Source organism: Lissotriton helveticus, chromosome 6 (assembly GCF_964261635.1).
Source record: "Lissotriton helveticus chromosome 6, aLisHel1.1, whole genome shotgun sequence".
Lineage (NCBI taxonomy): Eukaryota > Metazoa > Chordata > Amphibia > Caudata > Salamandridae > Lissotriton > Lissotriton helveticus.
In genome coordinates, this window is record NC_136067.1 from 878,978,229 (window position 1) to 879,002,339 (window position 24,111).

General features: G+C 44.3%; 1 protein-coding gene across 1 annotated transcript in view; it reads left to right on the plus strand.

Moving 5' to 3' along the window:
• Positions 1-21,985: 21,985 nt before the first annotated feature.
• LOC144761568 (uncharacterized) overlaps positions 21,986-24,111 on the plus strand; it is a 175,600-nt gene continuing 173,474 nt past the window's right edge. The window contains exon 1 of the mRNA XM_078646866.1: positions 21,986-22,334. Within this exon, the coding sequence (XP_078502992.1) occupies positions 22,014-22,334 (321 nt within the window). The 5' untranslated portion in view covers positions 21,986-22,013. The remainder of the gene's footprint in view (positions 22,335-24,111) is intronic.

A 24,111-nucleotide genomic window follows, 5' to 3' on the forward strand; every position in this document is an offset into this window, starting at 1 on the left:
CCTATAAAGCTAATAGATCCCTTCGCTCTGATCATGAATATCTGCCCATAATCCCTAGAGTTAAGAGGGCGCGCACTGGAGGCCGTTGATTTTCCGTGAACGCAGCGTTTCTGTGGAACTCACTCCAGCTGAAGCTGCGAGCAGAACCATGCCATCTGCGGTTTCAGAAACTTCTTAAAACTTTTCTTTTCCCTCAGGGCCCCTAAGCTTCTCTCCCCCAGGAATTTTGGCTCTCTCTCAGCGCTGGGACGCTCCCGAGTAACCACGCGCTTTATAAATCCGGTTACATTACATTACATTACATGTGGGCTTGTACTATACTTCAGATCTGTTCTAAATGGGTTTTTAGGTTTAACACGTATTCGGTTAAGGGTTTTACCCCCTCGGGCTCTTCCTCCCATTCCTTCCGCAACATGTCTAATAGAGTGCGGGGTTGTCGGCCGTACAAGAGCTCAAAGGGTGGAAAACCAGTACTCTTTTGTACCTAACACCTGATAGCAAAAAGGGCCAAAGGGAGCATATCCGCCCATTTCCTAGTTTCCAAGTTCAATAGTTTTTTTAGTGTTGTCTTGAGTGTGGCATTGTAACGTTCTACTAGTCCGTCTGTTTGGGGATGGTATGCCGACGTGCGTATTTGCTTGATGTTTACTAAGAGACATACTTCTTGCATGAGGCGGGACATAAAGGGTGTTCCTGATCTGTAATAAGTTCTTTAGGGAACCCGAAAATGGTGATCATTACTTTGGCGATTTGAGTGGCGTTAGGTTGGCGTAAGGCCACTGCTTCAGGGAAGCGGGTGGCATAGTCAACCAACACCAACACAAAGCGATAACCTCCGCGAGAGGGCAACAGGGGTCCTATGATGTCCATACACACCCGGGAAAAAGGTTCCTGTATAATGGGGAAGGGGAGCAATGGAGCTCCGGCTGGTAGTGACCTATTATTCTTTTGGCAAATGGCGCATTCCCTGCAGTACCTTCTCACCTGGCAATAAACACCAGGCCAATAAAACCTTTTTAGTATGGTGTCTTCGGTCTTTTCTTCCCCAAAATGTCCTCCTAACAAATGGCTGTGGGCCAGAAGTAATACTTTTTCTCTATACGGTTGACGCACCAACAGCTGTATTGGGCCTGCTCTTCTCCCCTTACGGTAAAGGAGCCCTTTTTTCTCAAACAACTGTGGACCTACTTGTAAGGGGTCCTCTTCCTTCGTGGACTGGTTCCAAGCTTCACGTAATGCCGGATCTTCTCTTTGGGCTTCCCGGAACCCAGGTTCAAACTGCCATATTGGGTTGCCTTGGTTTTGGGTCAGGATAACTTGTTTCCACTGATTTTTCTTTTTTTTTCTGTTTCTTGCTCGTCCGTGTTTTCCCAGGGAGACAGTCTGGCTCAAGTTCCTGAGAAAAGGGTGCAGATTTTCTCCACTCTTCCCCATCCACCCACGTTTCTTGTACCAGGTTAGACATGTGTGCGTAATTGTTTCCGAGGACTAAAGGCTCGGGCAAACGAGGTATGAGGCCTACTTTTAAGGGTAGTGCGTCCAGGGAAGGATCGCGTTGTACCTCTATCTAAGTGGTGGGGTACTGCCGGCTGTCCCCATGTACGCACTGGGTGGTGACGTATCCTGAAGGGGTGGGGTCTCCCCCTGGGATGGCTTGGGGTTGGATCACACTTTGCAAACACCCGGTGTCAACAAGGGCCTGTCGTTCTTCCCCGTTAACCTTTACCATCCTATGGTAAGGAAGGTGTGTTCCAGAGAGGCTACAGTAGTAGTTCTCCACCAGCCCTACCTCCATGGGTTCTTCCTTCTGGGGACAGAACCGAGCAATATGTCCTACATTACCACAATTGTAGCATTTGGGTCCTGGTGGGATGGGTGCTCGGGGAGGGATTAAGAGGGGCCCAGGGTGAAGGGTAACAGTTTCCTGACGGCGCGTAGGTTGGAGGGGTCGAGGTGACTTGGTCAGGACTCCTGAATGTTTCCAGTGTGTATCTTCGCGTCCCCTTTGGGACTCCTGGCCCTGTGGTACGCACTAGCTATCTCAATGGCTCTGTTCAGATTAAGTCCGGTATGCTGTTGTACCCATTTCTGTCCGTGAGGATTCAGGGAGGATAAATATTGTTCAAGGTATACCTTCTCCATTATCTCATCTTTCGTTGCAAGATGGGGTTTTAACCACCTGTCAGCCATGTCTCTTACCCTATAAGCCAAAGCCCTAGGGGTCTCATGAGGGCCCTCCTTAATCTGGCGTAAACAGATAGGGTATGTATCATCATCTCTACCTAGCCGTTCTAGTATACTCCTTTTCACATCGTCGTAGGGTGTAAGACCTAGTGGATTTGCAGCCTGACAGGCGGCCTGGAGCTCTCCTGATAGTAGCGGTGTGAGATATTGGCCCCATTTGTCTTGGCCCCACCCTGCTGGTCTGGCCATTCGTTCAAAAGTCGCAAAGACAAAAAAATCAGGATCCTCTCCTTCAACATATTTTGGAGGACCACTGAGGGGAACCCTGTTGTACTCCTCTGTTGTCCCAGGGTATCCGCCAATTTGACAATCACAGCCTCCTGAGTTTGTCCCTGCTCCATAAGGGTTTTGTGAAGGTTCACCCGGTCCTCTTCGGCTGTGGTGAGGAACCTTTCCATACAGCGTTCCAATTTCTCATGGCTTTCAGCCATCTTCCTCAGAGCTGCCTCCATGTTCCCCAATCCCACTTCTGACACCAGATGTGTGAGGGATGGGTGGAAAATAAAGCGAGGAGGTCTTATAGGCTGTTGAATGATGACTGTCTTTATTTGTCAAACCATAGAGAAAACAAAATCGAGGATATAACTGTACATAGTGTGATGTGTGGATAAAGGAAACCGCTATCGTTGGTGCCCTGGAAGCACGCCGGTTGTTGCTTTTTCTCATGCTTTCCTCCGTTGGATGGTGACACCGCCCAGGGTAGAAAGAGAAGAAAGTTGCGGTTAGATGTCTGTTCTGTTTAGGGTAAGACACAGCTAGTGTGAACCGTGCCACCACAGTGAAGGCGGTTAAAAGAAAAAAATAGAACGTAACCAAGGAAATTGAAGAGGGGAAAAAGGATCAAGAAATATAGCCCGACGTGACAGCTGATAGGTATCGTCAGGACCGAGGGAAGGGAAAAAAAGAAAAAAAGAAAAGATTGTCAACAGCAAGAAAAGTGACCTATCGGTTTGCCCTCGTTTAATTTATCTTGTCCCCTCCTTTTCCTTCAGGAGAAGTACTTTTGTTCAGCCTTTGTGCAATTCGTATGAGGTATGTGGTTTGTTTTCAGTAAGGTGTGCAGGGTGTGGGCGAAAACGTGCGGGGAAATGAAGAAAGTGGTGCAAAGAAAGGAACAACCCCCACTGTATCGTGCCCTGAGAGTCCCTAGGACTCGCCACCCCTCCCTTTTCCCAATCTTAGTGACTCCTGTCCCGCTTCACGCACCGCGGGGGCCGTAGCTCTTCTGAGCTACAGCTGCATTGTAGCATCCTCTGGGGGAGTCCACCAATCCTCCGTCCACTCCTCCCGCCCGATGTCTTCTTCCTCCTCCTCGTAGCGTTGGGGCGTATCGTCTGCTTCTCGTCCTGGAGTCCAGGTCAGCCATTCTGCTTCTCTTCCTGGGGTCCAAGTTTGCCCGTCTGCTTCTCGTCCTGGGGTCCAGGTCAGCACATCTGCTTCTCGTCCTGGCTCATCCGGGGTGCTTCCTTCTGGTCTCTCCGTCTTTCCAACGCACCCTCAGCGTCTTCCGGGTTCTCTATTTGCCCCTGGTCTGCGTAGCATCATTTCATTGGCCATGATTTGGAAGTGGGCGTTCCTCATCTTGCAGGAGAAAGAGTCCGAAGGGAGTTAACTCTTTCTGTGCCTCTTCCGACCTTTTATTAGCTTGACCTCGCATTGTATGTGGTTTAATCAGGCGACTTCCAGGCCCCTTCTCACATCATATATAACATAATAAATATTAAATAATAAACGTAATTGAAAACTAGATATAATATAAATAATAAACATATATAATAATTATTTTATATATTTACTGTAAACTACTAATTTAAATGTATTTTATAATTTAAAAAATATATAAAAATGTAACAAATAAATATATATATATACCAATATCAAAAAATGTATGTTAAAAAACATTTTATAATGAATTAAAACATTAAACTATTTAAAAATATGTAAACTTAAATATCCCACTCCAGACAATGCAACAGTAGCGAAAGCGTTGGATAGCGGAGAGGTACAAATTACTATTCCAACTTCAATAAAGGCAAAAGTAGGGAAAGTGTAGGATAGCGGAGAGGTAAAAATTACTATCTCCACTTTAGTCAGTGCAACAGTAGTAAAATTCTTGGAGAGCGGAGGGTTCAAATTTACTATTCCTACTCCAGTCAGTGCAACAGTAGGGAAAGTGTTGGATAGCGAGGGGTAAAAATTACTATCCCCACTCCAGTCAGTGCAACAGTAGGGAACTTGTTGGATAGCGGAGGGTTAACATTTACTATTCCCACTTCAGTCAGTGCAACAGTAGGGAAAGTGTTGGATAATGGAGGGTTAAAATGTACTATTTTCACTGCAGTCAGTGCAACAGTAGGGAAGGTGTTGGATAGTGGAGGGGTAAAAATTACAATTCCCACTCCAGTAAGTGCAACAGTAGGGAAAGTGTTGGATAGCGGAGGGGTAAAAATTACTATTCCCGCTCCAGTCAGTGCAACAGTAGGGAAAGTGTCGGATAGTGTAGGGGTACAAATTATATTCCACTCCAATGCATGCAACAATAGGGAAAAAGTCGAATAGTGGAGGGGTAAAAATTACTATTCTCACTCCATTGAGTGCAACAGTAGTGAAAGTGTTGGATAGCAAAGGGCTAAAAAATACTATTCCCACTCCAATAAGTGCAACAGTACATTTAATGGACACATGTCTTCATTGGCTTGTAGACAACCTTAAGAACCTTAAGGATTCTCAAATGGGGAGTTATCAATTGGCCAATAAAATGATCATGGCTAGGAGAGTGGAGTGGGTGAGCAGTACAAGAAAATCCTTAACTGGTGACTGCGTGGTCATTAACTTTAATAATGCCTATATGGGACCCCGCCTTTTAGACAATCTTTATAGATGTTCTACAAGTAACTCGCAGATTATCCCCTTACCACTGTAGCATTTTTACAACCAGGGTGTAATGCCATGGAGGGATTATAGGATGAGAAGAATTCCAGTTTTTACATGCCTGAAAGGCAACAAGGGCTACAATACTAGCTTGGGGATAAGGCTGCAAAACAGATTCACAGCTCTTTCAGATCTGGAATCTTGTGATTGACTAAATCCGCCAGCCCCTTAACCACCAGGAAGGGTAATTACTCTGGTTCCTCCAGTGCTTAACTTACAGGTGAATCCATCAACACCACTGGTTTTAGGGAGGACCCACATAGTAGTAACTCCCGTCCCAAGCAGCCAGGAGAGTGCCTTGAGTACCTTACCTCCGCCGACTGCCACAGAGGATATTAGGACCACTATGGCATCCTGGAATGTGGCAGGAATGAATGAATGAATACACACTTGTATAGCTCATGGCTACCCAAGGGCATCCCAGCACTTCCTGTGACACCTTATCATTCACCCGGATCATGGAAAGAGAAATGTCTTCAACTGCTTCCTGAACCTAAGATAATCAGATTCAAGACGGATGTCGTCTGGAAGCTGGTTCCAGAACTAGGCTGTGTTGTATGGAAACCGTCAGCCTCCAGTCCATGACCATTTGATCCTTGGGACTACAAGTAGTCGCTTATTATTAGATCTAAGAGTCCTATTGGTGTGATATATTTTCACCATGGACTGAATCAGAGGGGGGCCATTACCAACAATGGACTTGTGGACGATGCACATTGCCTTGAACCTGATTCTTTTCTTTCCTGGACAGGAAGCCAGTGCAGCCGACTAAGTGCCAACTTAGCAGAATTATGCTTTGGAACATTCATTAAGAGATGGGCCGCGCAATTCTGGACAATCTGCAGCATCTTTGTAGTTCCTTGTGGTGCACCCAAGTAGACTGCATTCACGTAGTCCAACCGGGATAGAATGAGAGCCTGGACCAACATACGCCTGGCTTCAAACGGAAGAAGAGGAAGAATCCTCCTTATCAACCTGGGAAGACCATAACAGCTAGCAGCAACTTTACGTGCTTGAACTGTGAAGTTCAGGTTACAATCAATCCAAACGCCCAGACTCTTAATCTGTTTTTTCGAAATAGGAGGGGGACCAAGTAGAGGGTATAGGAGGGGGACCAAGACAACTAGGCCACATGAGATCCACATGGGATGGGGGGCAGCATGGCCCAGTATCATAATTTCAGTCTTGGAGCCTTTAAATTTAAGATCCATCCACTCAGAGACCTTCACAAGGCAAGAAGTTAGACCCGAATCGACTTTGTCTTGCTGACTAAGGGACACCACCAACTGGGTGTCGTCAGCATAGGTGACAGTATGGATCCCCCAGGGAGTACCACATCCACAAGGGACCTCATGTAGATGTTAAACATGGTGGGACTCAAAGAGGATCCCTGGGGAACTCCATACTGTAAAGGAATCTGCTTCGAGGGAACATCTTCTTCAAAGACCTCAAATGATCTATCTGCCAGGAAGGACTGCACCCATTTCAGGGCAGTGCCAGCTACCCCCACCTCCCTGAGTCTTTTGATCATAATTTGAAGGTTTACAGTATTAAAGGCTGTGCTGAGATCTAACATAATAATGGCAGTGCAGCCTCCATTGTCCAAGATGTTCCTAGACTCTTCGACCACGACAAGAAGGGCGGTCTCCATGCCCTGATGGTGCCTGAAGCCGGTCTGGGTGTGATGGAGGCAGTTATTTTCCTCCAGGAAAAGCTGCCAGTAACGTGTTAACATGTTTTTCTGCTAATTTGCTAATACCTGGCAGCAAAGAGATGGGGCGATAGTTGGCCCAATCATCAGGATCTAAATTGGGTTTTTTCAAAAGAGCTTTGACTCTTGCCTGTTTCCAGAGAGGAGGAACCTGCCCCCTTAAAAGGGAGGAATTTATTACATCCTGAATAACAGGAGAGACAATCTCTAAAACCAGATTAAGCATAGCTGGCGGGGCAGGATCCACCGGGGATTCCGATTTAAGTTGCCTAAAAAGTTCCTGCAGAGATGGTAGGGTCAGTGGAGCAAAGTCCTCCAGCATAACTTGTTGTGTGGGCAGTGGAAGGTTTATATCCAGATTGGTTTGCTGGAACGTAGAATAGATGTTATGGACTTTGGTAGAGAAGGAATTAGCTATTTCATCACAGCGCTTTTGAGCATAATCGCATTCAGTGGAAGGACTAGAAGGGGTAAGCAAGGATTTTACAATTTTAAAAATTTCCCGAGGAGAATTAGATGCAGAAGCGATTTTTCCATGGTACTAACTAGCCCGAGCAGCTTTTATTTCACTTTTATAGAGCTTGGGTGCTTCTCTATATTTATTCGTGCCTATCTCTGTAAAATCCTTCCTCCATTTCCTTTGATATTGTTTACAGGATTGTTTGAGCTGTAGGAAGAACTGAGTCCAAAGAGGACTCCAGCCAATTGTTGAAATTTGCATTAGCCATCATAGGGTCTGCATGATGAAGAAGTACAGAATTTGTAAGATTGGTTGCCCAGCTTTCCACAGAAAGTTTGGACCATATGTGGCCAAACATTTTAGTCCTGACAAACGGCTGTGGCAGATCTTGAGAGGTCCAAATAAAGGATAGTAAGAAATGGTCAGACCAGAGAACCACAATGGACTCAACCAAAGTAATATTTGTGAGATTAATAAAAAAAGGATCAAGCAAATGGCCTAGGATGTGGGTAGGGCCGGTCACAATTTGTTTAAATTTAAACATTTCCAGGCCTTCACTGAGGTCCTGCGAAGGGGAAGAGTCAGGATCATCAAAATGTATATTCAAATCACCCAGGATCGAAAAATTGGAAGTAAGACTCGCCCCATTGGTAGCTATATCTGGCAGATCATTGCAGAAATTACCCAATGCTCCTGGAGTATGGTATATAAGGATTCCTGAGAAAGTGCAGGTAGGTGAAAAACATACCAAAGGATAGGCTCTCACAGTCAGCTAAAAGGCTACTGGTGAATCTACATCTATAAAATTTTTTGTATATAATAGCAATACCACCGCCACGGCCACTGGCCCGATCTTGCCTAAGAATGCTATAATTAGAAGGAAGAGCTTGAACCACATCAGCATCAGAATCCTTGCTAGTCCAAGTTTCCGTCAAGAAGAGGGCATCTCGGCTACTCTCTTCCAGAAGTAAATGGATTTCACTGGAGTGTTTGGGAAGGGAGTGGCAATTAAGTAGTAACATGGATATGGGTTTACCTCTGCCTTCTCCAATTGCCAAAGGGAGAGTAGTGTGGGAGAACTTGAAGTTAAAATTGCAAAAAGGACAGGAAATAATCCCCTCCTCCATTGACATAGTATGCAAACACTCACTCCTCATCTCACCTCTAATCCTGAGGAGCTGATCCCTGTTATAACATTAATCATCAGAAAGGGGTCCTGGCCCCTGGCCCCGTCCTGGCGCGGACAGGTGCAGACGGGCTTGCCTTTGGCGTGCCTGCAGCGCGCCAGCGGCGTGCCCGCTGCGCGCGTCCGCTGCACGGAAGCGTCATCGGATCAATTTGAGTCCGAAAATGCGGAAGTGTGCGTCAGCGTCCACGAAGAAACTAGAACACTGACCTAAGGTAGGCAAAATCGGAAGTTCATTTCCCCCTGAGCATTTCACACAGCTCAGAATGGCCCCCGCAATTGATAAACTACAAGCAATGCAATTGGTTACAACAATTATTAAAAGCAACAACAGTTAAAAAGCCTCTTGCTCCTGACAAAATCAGAGCGAGTAGAAAAGGTGTCACCAAGATAAGAAATCCCCACCGGCAAAATCTGTGGCAATCACTGGAGACTATATTCTTCCAGGAGACTTGGGCCAAAGACCCAGTCTTTTTCCTGGGTTTCATACTTTTCATACTGCCGCAATTCCATCATCCTCTGCATGGGCGAAGGGGGGATTATTAACCCTAATCTCTAACACCATTCCTTTTCAAGTCAGACAGGTTGGTTCTACAAATAGCTATTTCCAGCTCTTCCAACTTGTTAATAGGAAAAAAGAAACTTGGTTAATTATTAACTATTACAATAACGAATTTGTGAGAAATATGAAGGCTTTGGTTATATGTTAGCAAATGAGATAGTGAATTTTAATATAGCCTTAAATAAGGGCTGTGTAAACCTCATATTGGTGGAGGATTTTAACATCTATCTTTGCAAATTTAATGAGATTGTCGTGTGTGGAGTAGAAGACCCCCATGGTAACCCTCTTCAACACTTCACACATAATGATTATGGTGAAACCTTAAATAGATTACTACATAAGTGGAATCTGGGTATAATGAATGAAGTACAAGAGGGAGAGATGGGGACTACGTTTAGAAGGGGAAACCAAGATTCCATCATCGACTTTATTTTAGCAACTGCTTCGCTAGATGGGAAAGTGGTACGTAAGGGTACTCAATTTTCCTGTCACAGTGATCATGCCATCCTATTTATTCATCTAAGGATCCTGCCCAAGGCAAAAGATCACCAGCAGGTAATGGATGGTGTGACTGGGACCAGGAAAAACGGCTACCAACTGAAATGGTCACAGGCCCAGAAATTAAATTTGGTCCCCGAAATTTTAGCTAAAGCTAAGAAAGAACTTATACTATGCCTAGAAGCGAATCCACCGCCCACATTCTTGGTAACCCAGTTTAGTGCCCTCCCGATGAAACTAAAAGAAGCACTCACTTGTTCAAAGGCAATAAACGCTACCACAACCACATGATGGTTTGACTCACTATGCGTTACAGCAAAAAAAGCCCTTGTAATGCCTTAAAAACTCACCCCAGAGATCCCACTAAGAAACAAGTACTACGCAATGTTTGCAAACAGGCGAGAAGGAAAAGAGAGAAGGACCTCAGGGAGCAGGCTTGGGAATATCTTTCTTTTTTTTTGGGCTTGGGTATATCTTGAACAAGCAGCTATCTCGGGCAGTAGTGGGGATTTTGGGAAAACTGTGAACGCCCCTTACTTTAAAGATTCTAATGTAGACTCCCATGTAGATGAAGATGCATGGGTGGGACATTTTGAAAATATTTTTTGTTTTACGACCCCTTCCATATGCCCACCCTATGCATTAGATCTTGCAGCTCAGGGCGGGCTAATCTTCTCTTTATCTGAGGTTAGAAAGGGGCTGGAATCCTATGCCCCTGGAAAGGCTCCGGGGCCTGACGGAGTCCTAATTGATCTTTTCCAGGAGAATTATGACATGTGGATCCCTCTTCTAACAAATGTTTTTAACACCATTCAGATATCGGGTCTCCGCCCCATCCTGGAAGCAGAGTGTAATAGTGTCTGTATACAAGAAAGGCGATAGGGGTTCCCCAAAGGGTTATCGCCCAATTTCCCTTCTCGATACCACTGCCAAGCTTATAAGATGGCTCTTACTAACCAGATTGGAGGACTGGGCTGAAAACAATGGCATTTTTATGAAGGCCCAATACGGTTTCCGGAGGGGAATGGGGACGGTGGAACAATGCCTAAACCTCTATTTATCGATAGGAAAATACACTAAGACAAAAGGCGGGAAGATCTACATGGCCTTTATGGATTTGACCGCAACCTTTGATTGTGTCTCCCATCCTATTTTGCTCTAATTAATAATTAGTTGTTAATTAATATTATGGGTGGGTGAGTAGCTCTTTGAGTGTGTGTATAGATAATTATGAGAGGGTGTGTGTGGCTGTTTTGGAGAATGAATGTCTGTGTGAGTGGCTGTAAGGGTGAGTGAGTGGTTGTATGGATAAATGAATGGGTATTTAAGTGGTTCTGTGGGTATGTGAGTGGTTGCTTGGGTGAGTGAGTGGAAGTGTGAGTATCTGTATTGGTGAGTGTTTGGGTGTGTTAGTACCTGTATGGGTGAGTGAGTGGATGTATGAGTTCCTGTATGGGGTATTGAGTGGGTGTGTGATTAGTTGTAAGGGTGTGCAATGGGTTGGGTGACTGTATGACTGGATGTGTGAGTGGTTGTATTGGGGAGTGAGTAGGTGCATGAATGACTGTATGGGTAAGCTAGTGGGTGTGTGAGTGGCAGTATGAGTGAGTGGATATGTGAATGGCTCTATGGATGAGTAATTTGTTGTGAGTACTGGTATGGGTCTGTGAATGGGTATCTGAGGGGTTGTGTGGGAGTGGGTGCATGAGAGGTTATATGGGGTGTGACTGGGTGACTGAGCCATTCTGTGGATGATGTCATTAGTGATGTAATTGAGATGTCATCAGTAATGTCATCAGTGACGCCACTGACCATGTCATGAGTGATATAATATGTGAGTTCATAAGAAGTGCATTGCAGGGGCTTAAGTTATAGTTAGTTCAGGTAACTATAACTGTTGAATTTCACTAGTTTTGTTCAAGTGAATTATGAATCTAATTATAATGTCCCTGTAACCTTTGTTTTTTTCAGTGAATTTCTAAGGTTTTTCTAAATTATATTTCCTAACTGTAATGTCCCTGTAACCTTTGTTTTTTTCAGTGAATTTCTAAGGTTTTTCAAATTCTATTTCCTAATTATAATGTCCCTCTAACCTTTGTTTTTTTCAGTGAATATCTATGTTTTTTTTAATGTTATTTCCTAACTGTAACCGGTAACCTTTGAGAATGAGTGTGTGAGTGAGTGCATAAGTGTCTCAGTGGATGAGTGAGTGAGTGTTTGAGTGTCTGAGTGAGTGTCTGTGTGGGTGTCTAAGTGGGTGCATGAGTGTCTGAGTGGGTCTGTGATTTGGTGTGAGAGGGTCTGATTGGGATTGTGAGTGCCTCCATGAGTGTGTCAATCAGTCTGTGAGTGATTGCATGAGTGGGTATGTTAGTGGGTGTGTGAGTCTCTCAGTGGGTCTGTGAGTTGGGTGTGAGTCTCTAAGTAGATCTGTGAGTGGGTAAGAGAGAGTATAAATGATTCGCAAAGTTGGCGCATAGTGTCTGACTGGGTCTGTGAATGTGCGCGAGAGTGTCTGAGTTGTTCTATTAGAGGGAGCATGAGGGCCTGAGTGGGTTCTGCTCATTCTCTGTTCATTTTCTGCATTTTTCTGCTCACCTCTGACCTTTATTTTGTCTCCTTCCGCTCGTTGCTGACCTTTATTTTGCCTCTTTCTCCTCATTTTTTACCTTTAATTTGTCTCTTTCTGCTTGTTTCTGACCTCTATTTTGCCAGTTTCTGATCATTGCTGACCTCTATTTTGCCTCTTCCTGCTCGTTTCTGAGCTCTGTCTTGCCTCTTTCTGCTCTTACTGACCTTTATTTTGGCTCTTTCTCCTCGTTTCTGACTTTTATTTTTTTCTCTTTCCGCTCATTTCTGGCCTCTATTTTGCCTCTTTCTGCTAATTTCTGACATCTATATTGCCTCTTTCTGCTTGCTGCTGACCTTTATTTTGGCTTTTCCTCTAATTTTTGACCTTTATTTTGCCTCTTTCTGCTCATTTCTGATCTCTATTTTGCCTCTTTCTGCTCGTCGCTGACCTTTATTTTGCCTTTTCTTTTTCATAAAAAAACTAGCCCCGGGGAGGGGGTGGTCCCCAGGGCTCAGGGGTTTCCTGCATCCCCAAACATATTCACATAAGCCCCAGGGAGGTGGTGGTCCCCGGGGTCTATGCGATCCCCCAAATTAAAAATTACATTAGCTCTGGGAAGGTGGTGGTCTATGGGCTTTATGAATCCCTTGAAGGGGGGCCCCATATGCCCACCTCCATTTAAAAAAAAGAAACTCTGCATGCCCCCAGGAGCTGGCTCACCTGGGGTTTTAAGTATAAAGAAGCACGGGAGCCCGCACTTGTTTTCTTTTTTAATTTTTGCTGTGAATTTGCAGCAAATTATTTTTTTTAATGCTTTTTTTGCCCTGCCAAGGTCCATCTGGGACCTCAAGACCAAGGCTTGGGGTCAGGGTATTCCTACCCTTCCCCTTTTCTATTTTTTAACTTTTTTCTGGTACTTGGCTGAAGCAGACTCCCAAAATGGCTACCAACACTTCCTGGTTGAAGTGTTGGCAGCCAATCAGAGCTCTACATTTCCCTGCACAAGCTCATTATTATTCATAAATTAGCCACGATCCCAGATAAACAAATTTGGATTTCCTTAAATTTCTCAACAACTGCTGAATGGATTCACACCACATAACTGAAAGCGTGTTCTGCGAACCAAAATCTAACATCCTGCCAAATTTGGTTTAATTCCATTTAGCGGTTCGGGCTGCTGTCGTGTCTAAAGCTTCTATGGGAACACACACTTTTTTTACCCCCTCACCTTGTTCTCGGCCACTGCTTGACGGATCACCCTGAAACTTTCCTTGCCATCAAGACTCACTTTGACACTTATTTTAGGTACATTTTGTGAAGATTCATCAAACGACCCCAAAGATATAGGCAAGTCAAAAAACGCTTTTTCTATCGAAACAAGATCCTAACTATAAATACCTACTGGTGACCGCCTTGAGTTCCCCCTGCCCTCCTACCCAGTCAGTCTCCCCTCTGCTGGGAGTATGCATCCGTCCCCCTCCTGTGCTTCCTGACAGAAATAGATACATTACTTACAACATTTCAGACTTTAGAGGCACCTGTGAATGGAGTGCACAACTTTAAATTCAGCTTTGTAGAATAACATGACCTTTGTCCCAAAAACTGGGACATTTACTTGAAATTAAGAAAAGTATCGGGACACCGGGACAGTCCTCTGAAAATCGGGACTGTCCTGGGAAGTCCGGGGCATCTGGTCAGCCTACCTATAATGTTGACATCCAATTCCAATTGGCCAATTAGTTTTTGTGTTAATTTCTGAAAATGGAATGCCTTGTTTGTTTGGTGCATATTCTATTTTCTGTGTGGATGATCTAATGGTATGCTTAGGATAAGCATACTCCGTCTCACAACTCATTTTTACAAAGAGATATTGACAGATACCTGTTGTCATTGATGACAGAGGAAAGACTACCTTTTCCTTACCAGTAGGACTATTTCACTTCCATGGTATGCCCTTTGCACCATTTGAAGTACCGCAGCATTTCGATTATGGGAGGACCGATTAAAAGGACCACACCAAGCATACTCAAGAACATATTGAGACAGGATCCTCACCCATCACTTAACATATATCTAATCTCTATGCAGTATGTTCCATAATTGAAGCCGACCCATAGTATTATTCATTGGAGGATGAAGAGCAGATGGAGAAGCATTATTGCAATAAAGCTTATGGTCCTAAGTCTTTCAAATGTAGATCAGCATGACTGCCAAAATTCAAGAACTCCATGTAAATATCATACTCACATGCACCTGATGAGATGGCAGTCTGCACAGTTGACAATCGCCACAAGTTCATACATAAGTAACTCATCTATTACATACTTTTTCTTTGCATTCTAGAATTCGTAGGTATGCTTTTATATATTATCTGGACGGCGTGGCGGGAAGAGTTAGGACCGTACATTTAATTTGTGTTGGGGACTCATACAGCAGACTGCGAGGAGTAGGAACGCCCATCTTCAGGGAGGCTTTTGGTGTCTACTCTGAGCGGTATTAAAAAGTTTATAATTCAAGGATTCTAGCTTAAACATGGATCTGTGTGATTTGAGGAACGCGTACCCTTGATGTATAGGACTTGCTGTGAGACTGAGGGTGAGGATAAGACTCCAGATATGTTTGTACCCTTGTCCTGAAGAAGCCGAAAGAAATTGTGGGCTGAAACGCAACCGCGTCGACAAATATAGAAGGAGTGCAATTATTTTTAATTTGGCCTTAGATTAGTGGCGCCTATAAGCAAATGAGAAAAGAGGTGTGATACCTCTGGCGCAAAGAGGACTACCTCGGAGTGTATTACTCAGAAGAAGTAGTGTACAGCAGTATAAGTAATAATTAGGGTTTTCGTATATGTTGTATATATTGTGTATATGTATTGTACTATAGATGTGATTATGATTTATATGTGATTATTATGTTATTGTTTATGTCCTGTATATACTACGTTTGATGTTCTATGTATGAGTATTTGATTTTTGTACCATAGTCTCGCCATACGATACGTGTATCTAATAGAATCACGAATACTTAAATGCACAAAATATGGAATGTGTCAGGGTAATTAATGGTGCCTTGTACGAAAATAAAAATTTGAAAAAAAAATTGATTGATCCCTCCATACTTTTTTCTGTTATGCATCTTAGATGTTTCATGCCCAGGTATAGGAGGGTTATTTGGGCATACCCCTCTAGTTGCATTTTATAATGTGATAAGAAGGACTACACGGGGGGCGTGGCTTGGCGCCCGACGCGTATGGCGGTGTCCGGGTGAAGCTCTTCGGACTGTCCGGTGAACGGCATCTCTCCTGACTCGCTCAGCCCTTGCACAGTCTTCGTTCAGCGATGTGAGGACGTCGGATCATCTCTCCTCCATCCCTGTTTCTTGGCGGCTTCGCTGGAGTGCGACAATGCCGATTTCCGACTGATGTGAGTTGCGCAGTTACAAGTCGCGATGCGACCGCCATTTTGATTTCTCACCGGCTGAGCTTTGTCGCAGTATCAAGGACTTCCTTTGGATTTCTGTGGGGATTCCTTCTTCAATCCTCCTATTCCTTTCTTCCTTTCAGGTATGCTGCAGTTTACGCTCATTTCTCAATAATTCCCTGCCTTTTTTGACTGACTTTCATTCGGCGGCCATTTTACCTCTTTGACGACCTCCAAAAGTTATTAACGCCGACTTCAGTTCTCTCAAGGCTATATATGGGTAAACCTAAAGGCAATACAACCGCTGCGCCTACCAAGCATATTTTCATTAAAAATTCGAAGATTTTCACCGAGTTTTCTCGGTCTCATTCTACCTTATCTTCCCTCTCTGAAGACAAGATGGCGGCGTCAGAGTCTCTACCAGCTCCCTCTGGGAAATCTCTTACAAAACGCCCCAGGCAAAACCCCCCTTCGCCTCCGAAATCATCATCTCCTGTTTCCATGGAGTTATTGTTGGAGGAAATCCGGGCTTTGCGCCCTTTTATGGAAGATACTAATGCGAAACTCCAAGTGCTCACTGATTCCTGGTCACAGCTTGACAGCAGGGTTACGGATGTAGAACAATCCCTTTCATCTCTTGCGAATGACTGTGCGAAGATATCTCCTCTACATTCTCAAGTTACTACCCTTCAGCGTCAGGTGGAGCAGCTTGAAAATCGTAATAGGCGAAATAACCTTCGTATCTACGGCCTTGAGGAAGGACAAGAGGGGACAGATCCTATTGGTTTCTTCAAATCCTTCATCCCCAAAGTTCTTCATATGCCAGAGGATACCCGGTTGAACATTCAAAGAGCACATAGACTAGGTCGCCCTCCGTCCTCCACCTCCCCTTCTCAGAAACCTAGAGGGGTGATCCTGTATTTCCTGGAATACACGGACCTTTTGAAAGTTCTTTCAGCGGCAAAATCCTCTCAGCGCATTACCTGGTCCGGTTCTACATTATTCTTTGCACAGGATTACGCCCAGGTCACTGCTGCCAGGAGGAAGGCCTTTTTGGACTTACGACCTGCTCTTCGGGACATGGGTGCTCGTTATGGCCTTTTTCATCCGTGCCTCTTTAAAGTTACTTATAATAACAAGACTACAACGTTTGAGGACCCTCTTCGCCTTCGCAGTTTCATCAACGCTCACCATGCTGATCCTATGGAATCCTCCTCCTCCTCGTCTGCTGGCTGAATTTATATTCCCTACTCCTTGCTGTTTATCTTCTTGTCCTGCCACATGTTTTTCCCATCTTGTCGTATCTGTACTAACTGTCTCATGTTCTTTCTCCACAGTTATTCCATCCCCTTGAAATGATGCCTCCCGGCCCTCCGTCCTGTTTTCCCCGGTACTACCGTCACTCCGTCTGGTTCCTCCTTCCCCCTTGTTTCTTTTGAATCCGTCATTCGTAGGTATGTTACGATTCTATGTTATTATTTGGTCACTGTGTCTTCTTTTTTTCTTTCTTTCTCCTTACTCTCTTTTCTGCTCCTTACATCTTCCTTCCACTTTTTACTTGCTTTTTTCTTCACCTCTTTACTCTTTTTTCTTCTTGACTTTATCCTTTTTTTTCCCTTTCCTTTCTTTCATATTTTTCTCTCAATACAGCTTTCCTTTTTGCACTTTGTATTGCATTGTTTGCATTATTTTCTTTGATCATACTATTACCGTTTATCGTTCAGAGTTACATCTTGGAATGTTAAAGGTTTAAATAGTCCAATTAAAAGACAGCGTGTTTTAGCTCATTTGGCTAAGTTAAAAACTGATGTTGCCATGTTACAAGAAACGCACCTTAATGATACTGAATCATCTAAATTGAAAAGACTCTGGGTTGGTCATACTTTTTCCTCTCCCTCTTTGGGAAAAAAAAATGGTGTAGTTATACTTATTCATAAAAAATTTGCCGTTACTGATTCTCATTTTGAAATTGATAGTGATGGACGTTTTGTTTTATTAAGAATGAAGGTTGATAATGTACCTCTTGTTATTTTTAATGTTTATGCTCCAGTTACTGTTGATCATACCTTCTGGCCCTCTATCTCAGATAAATTAATTTCCCTCACTGATAATTATATTATTTTTGGTGGTGACTGCAACCAGATTCATGATCCCTTCCTTGACAGACACTCCCCAGTTACTTTTGTCCGATCCAAAATGCATAACCAATTTACTTCCGCTGTTCGTCGTAATTCCCTCACAGATATTTGGAGGCTCTGTCATCCTGCTCTCCAAGAATACAGTTATTTCTCCCCTCCTCACAAAACTCAATCTCGTATCGATTACCTTTTCCTTAGTAAATCCCTTACCCAATGTGTCCTTAATTCTGAAAGTGGCTCTATTCTCATATCTGATCATGCCCCTGTCCTTGTAGATTTTGACCTGATTCCCTTCTCACCCTCACCAGGCAGATGGCGTTTCAATAACTCTCTTTTAGCTGATCCCAAATTCACAGACCAGTTCGGTGCTTTCCTTTCTGACTTTTTCCTTACTAACTCTACCTCTGACTCTTCCCCTGCCATGATTTGGGATTCCTTTAAGGCTACGGCTAGAGGTTTTATAATTAATTTTGTTTCTAAAAAACGAAAAGGTTTCGAACGTCAAACCTCCCTCCTTTTAACAACGATCAAAAAATTGGAATATTCCTACTATCAGGCTCCTTCCGATTCTTCTCTTAAAGACCTTATTTCTGCGAAAGTTGCCTTTAATAAAGCTTCCACGGATGCCGCTTCCTCCTACCTTTTAAAATGTAATGCCCGCTATTATGGCGGTCAGAACAAGATGGGTAAACTTTTGGCCAATTATCTCAAAACACGAAAAGAGAGAACTCGGATTACGTCCATCACTGACTCGGAAGGAATTTCACACTTTAAAGATGAAGATATTTTACACAATTTTGTTTCCTTCTATAAGCAACTTTATACCCCCGAACAACCCACTCTTCCTGATGATTTAACTTCTTATTTCCATTCTCTTACCCCTCCTTCCTCTGCCCATGTTGACTTTTCCCTGCTTGAATCTGACGTTACTTTAGCAGAAATCTCTCATGCAGTCTCCATTCTCCGTCGTGGGAAAGCCCCTGGCCCTGATGGGTTTACTATTGAATTTTATAATCATTTCTCCAAACAACTCTTACCCCATTTGCATTCTCTTTTTAATTCCTTTATCTCTGATGGCTTTTCTCAAGGTACTTTTCAAGAGGCTATGATCTGCCTTATTCCTAAAGACGGCAAAGACCCTACTTTATGCAAAAATTACAGGCCCATATCTCTTGTAAATACGGATTACAAAATCTTTGCCAAACTGCTTGCCCTCCGCTTAGATCCCGTTTTACCGGAACTCATTGGTCCGGAGCAATCTGGTTTTATCAAAGGTCGCTTATCGTCAGACAACTCGAGGGTTTTCTTTAACGTCCTTACTAAAGCTTCCACTCTCCCATGTCCTTTAGCTGCCATTGCTCTTGACGCCGAAAAGGCGTTTGATCGTATTAGTTGGGATTTTATGTTCCGTGCTCTTTCCTGGATTGGCTTTCCCCCAAAATTGATTTCCCTCATTGCTCTACTATATTCCGGCCCCAAAGCTTCTATTTTCGCTAATGGTAAGATTTCTGATTATTTTTCCCTCTCCAGAGGAGTTCGCCAAGGTTGTCCTCTATCTCCCTTATTGTTTATTGTGGCACTCGAACCCTTTTTAACAAAAATCAGACAAGATGCTTCTATTACTGGCTTCACCCTTGGCCCTACCCAAATCAAATTGTCAGTCTACGCTGATGATATCCTTTTGTACTGTTCCAATCCTGAATCTACTATCCCCTCTTTTCTTCGTCAAGTTCATGCTTTCTCCTTAGTCTCTGGATATCGCCTTAACCGTGACAAATGTGAAATCCTTCCCCTTAATGTCTCTTGTTTACGACATTATTTTGATCTAACTGGTTTCTCCTGGCAACCCTCAAAAATTAAATACCTAGGCCTTTGGTTTTCCCCTTCCATCTCAGACACTCTAAAATTCATCTTTGATTCTATCACTAAGAAGCTCTCAGACTCTATTACCAAATGGAACCCGCTATTTCTATCTTGGTGGGGACGACTGAACTCAATTAAGATGATGCTAGCACCTCTTATTTTATACTCCCTCTCTATGATCCCTGTTCACATTCCTAACTACTATTTTAAACGCTTAGACTCTCTTCTCTCTAAATTTCTCTGGCAAAACAAACCCCCTCGAATTGCGCTCTCCTCTCTCAAGAAGGAGAAATCCCAAGGAGGAGTAAAATTCCCTAGTTTTACAACTTATCATCATTCCTTCTCCCTGAAGCAGACTCTTCGTTGGGTTTCTACTGATCTTCCTACTTATCCGCCGACTTGGTTATCCTTGGAAAAGTCCTTCATCTCTCCTTTTGACTTTTCTGAACTTCTTGCTTTTTCAGCTCATACTTCCTCTCTACGTTCTCCTATTATTACGCACTCGTGTCATGTTCTTTCCCCTCTTCTTCCCTCTACTTATCCGTCCTCTGCTTCCTTATCTCATCAACCCATCTGGCATAATAAGCAGCTCCGTATTAAAAACCGCTCCTTCTGCTGGAAATCCTGGCATTCTAAAGGAATAAAATGGGTTTCGCAATTGCTTTGTGATGGTACTCCCTTATCTTTCCCTGAGTTACAAACTCGTTATCTTCTTCCCAACTCCTTTCACAAACAGTATACTCTGCTCCTCCCAGCACTTTTCTCCTTCCTTCAATCTCTCCCAGCTTCTTCTGACTTTCCTCCACTTTACCCTCACTTATCTCCTCTCTTAACTTCTTCTCCCTCTGCCTCTCGTATCTACTCATGCCTCTTAATGCCTTTGGAGCGACCTAAAACCCGCACTGAACTGGCCTGGGAACAAGACTTATCGGTCACGTGGTCTATTTCCTTGTGGGATAGGCTGTGGATCAAACTTCACAAAACTTCTCGCGCTGCCAATACAACACAAACCCTTTATTTTATCTACCAAAGGCTATTGTTTTCCCCTTCTAAATTAGCGTCCTTCTCTCCTGACCTATCTCCGGCGTGTTGGTCCTGCCCTTCCTCTTCAGCTGATTTATCCCATATGTTGTTCCATTGTCCCAACGTTACCTCATTCTGGCATGGAATTTGGTCACGTATCTCCGCTATTTTCCATTTCCAGACCCCCTTCTCTCCATCCGTTGCTTTCCTTGGATCTCTGTCCCCAGACTTACCTCACTCCCCCTCCCATTACAAGTTACTTGATCTCTTTCTAGCTGTAGCTTTCCACTTAATTACTTCCAATTGGAAAGACGCCTCCAATCTTTCTTATTCTGCCTGGTGGAATGCTATTTGCTTTAATCATCGTTTAGACACCAACTATGTATCCCCAGTCTCCCTTGCTATCAAGCGTGATCTTCTGTGGATTCCACTCACTGCTTACCTTTCCTCCACTTCTCCCTCTTATCCCCCTCCAATCATTGCGGCCCCTCTCTCCATACCTGATGCAGTTCGTAAGCCACCTTGAACTATGTATTGTTGTCTTTTTGCATACTCCTGGTCCGATTTTTTACTATCTCAACTGTTATTTACATGATTGTTTTCTTGTTACTAGTTTGCATTCAATGTAATCTGTGCTTTTGATATTGTAACCAAGTTGATTTTCTTATTTACTCTCATCCTCCCCCTCTTTTTATTTTTTCCCTCTCTCCTTCCTTTTTTCACGAACGAGAGTATATTGTTTATTGATTCCGCTTTGCTATTTCTTTTTGCATTACGTATTATTGCATTCCTATATTGTATTTCTCCGTACAGCATTTCATCCTGTATTTTCTGTTGGTTTCAATAAACTTGAACTTAAAAAAAAAAAGAAGGACTACACGACCCAAAATGCAAATAAAATAAACACATGGACTGAAAGAACTACTAATCCACGCAAATGGGATAATTGAGAGCTCCGGCACTGGGTCTTGTTCTAATGACAGGATTTGGAGGAATACGTTCTTAAGGGCAGATGGAAAAAGACATACTATGTTGAGAAAAGTAAGACATACACACAACTGACGAATACGCAATCAGCGATTCATAAATGTAATCATGGAGTAATATTTATATCAAAAAGTGATTTTGGCATGAAAAAGCATTAATTTATTCAAAGCAAGTTTGTCTTTGTTAGTTTATTGTACTTAAGTTTCGAACTAGCTCCTCTAAAATGACCCTGAAACAAAAATAGAAGCTCAAAACCTCTGTTTTATGGAAGGGAGGGTTTACTAACCTTCATTTTAACTTCTTGGTGTGGGCAGGTACGGTCTGGCCCCTCCCCCCGCGACCTTTCCCGTGGTACGCTCTGACACCTGATAAGAGGGCGGCGTGGGCCAGTAACTAGACTGTTTTACTGCTCAGTGGGGATGAATCAAAGTGAGGTGGAGAGACGCGGCACCCAGCAGCAGGAGGAGAAGCACCACGAGGATGCGGGGCCGGCAGACCCCGCCGCCGCTGTGGAGCAGGGCTCGGACCAGCGGGCCTGTCCGTGCTCAGAGGGGAGGGAGGAGACCCTCGAAGGCTGCTGCCCCGCGCCCTCCCCGGCGTGCCTGCTACTCCTCAGCGATGAAGTGCTGCTGCTGGTGCTGCGGATGCTGGACCCCTTCTCCCTGCTGCGGGCCGGCTGCACGTGCACCGTGCTGTGGCGCGTCTGCTCCACCGCCTCTCTCTGGCGCAAGCACTGCATGGTTAGTCCCGCACAACAGAATGTTGTACTCTTCTGTAGACTGGGGTTTAAGTGGGCCGGGTCCTGCAGGTGCTCAGCACCGCTAGTTCTAAAAAGCAGATGTGGAGACTGGTCTCTACCGGGCTCTCCATTTTTGTTTAAGTTAGTTAATACGTTAATAGTTTTATAACAGACGCATTTCCGCTTAGTTTACTAGGGAGCGGGATATTGTACCAAACCGCGCTTCCTTGAGCGCTAGCGCAGCGATGTATACCTGGCAAGTGTTTATAAGGAACGATATTAGTCTTTTAACGACCCTGTGGTAGTATTTTCCACCTTCATGTTGCATTCTGGGGCATGTCGTTTTCGTTTCCTGTTATAAGTGGGCGCCTTGATATTGGCCGTTGGCTAACGGACCAGGACTGGCTCCATGACGGGTCCACACGTAGTTTTGCATGTTAAACTATCGCCAATGTTTTCGAAAACGGCAGAAAAGTAATGGTTTGGAATGCACTGGTTAGATGGTCCGCGCTAAAGATGCAAGCATTCCTCTAAGAAACCACGCTGGTGGCGGTGTGCGCGGCGCTGTGCAAACGCTTTAATGAATTACGTTACTGGTCTCAAATTATAAATGAGAAACTGTTTTTTTTTAGGTTTTTTTTTTTTTAGTATGTCGTACAGTGATGGGGGTCACAGTAAGTGGTGATATTGCCTGTCAAGGAAATGTGGGTGGGGGTCTGTGCAACCAAACTTTGTGCTGACTGGATGGGTGAAGGCGAGGTTACCCTCTAATATTGGCGTGTTAGGGGCTTGGGTGGATAGGGGCTGCTGGGATGGACAGGGGTCTGTGGTGGGCCCTATGCACGTCTTGGTGGAAAAGTGTAAGTTGTGGGTGTTGCTGGGTGGGCGAGTTGGTTGGAGAAAGGCATGTGAGGAAAGGAAGGCACGGAGTGCCCAATGAGATAGAACAATAAAGAGAGGCAAGGACAGTGACGCAGGCGCCTGTTGGTGGATACCGATGTCATGGGTAAAAGCGCTCTGGCGGTCAATCTTGCTCAAGTTTTTTTCGCACAAATACCTGCGGAACTTTCCAGTCAGGATTTCGGGGAGCTAGAACGTCCAGTTAATGTGCTGCACGTTTTACTAGTACCAGGCAAATTCCAGCTGGTGTAGGTAGCCAATTAAGCAGCTTTCCCTTTTTTGGTGCAAAACTGTTGAAGGCCTTTGAGGCTACCTGTTGACTTTAACCTGGGTAGCCAGCACCAGCACTGCAGATATTTTGCTGCGCCTAGTTCTAAAACCTTGCTTTTCATTAAAGCTAGAGGGTTCACTTTCCTGGGTGCACCAGGGGAAGAGACATCAATTTGTTTTCTTCAAAGTGTAGCTTCTAGTCAGTTCAATGAATGAATGGCTGTGCATGGGCGTCCGCAGAAATTTTTCCAGGGAGAGGGGGGGGCAAAATGTTAACGTCATCATCATCCTCCGACATGTGTGCCAGGTGGTGCACACGACGTGTGCCAGGTGGTGCACAAGAAACACTGGGGCGCAAGAGGAGCCATGGGGGGCAGGAAGCAGGCCGCATATGATCTCATACACTATAGGGTTGTTGTGCCACAGCCATCTTTATTTTGTGGCACCCCAAAATGCATACATGCCCTGGTCCCTAAAATTACCCCCTAGCACCCCAAAACCCATACCCACCCTGAACCCTAAAATTACCCCCCAAAACTCATACCCTCCCTGAATCCTAAAATTACCCCCCAGGCACCCCAAAACCCATACCCACTCTGAACCCTAAA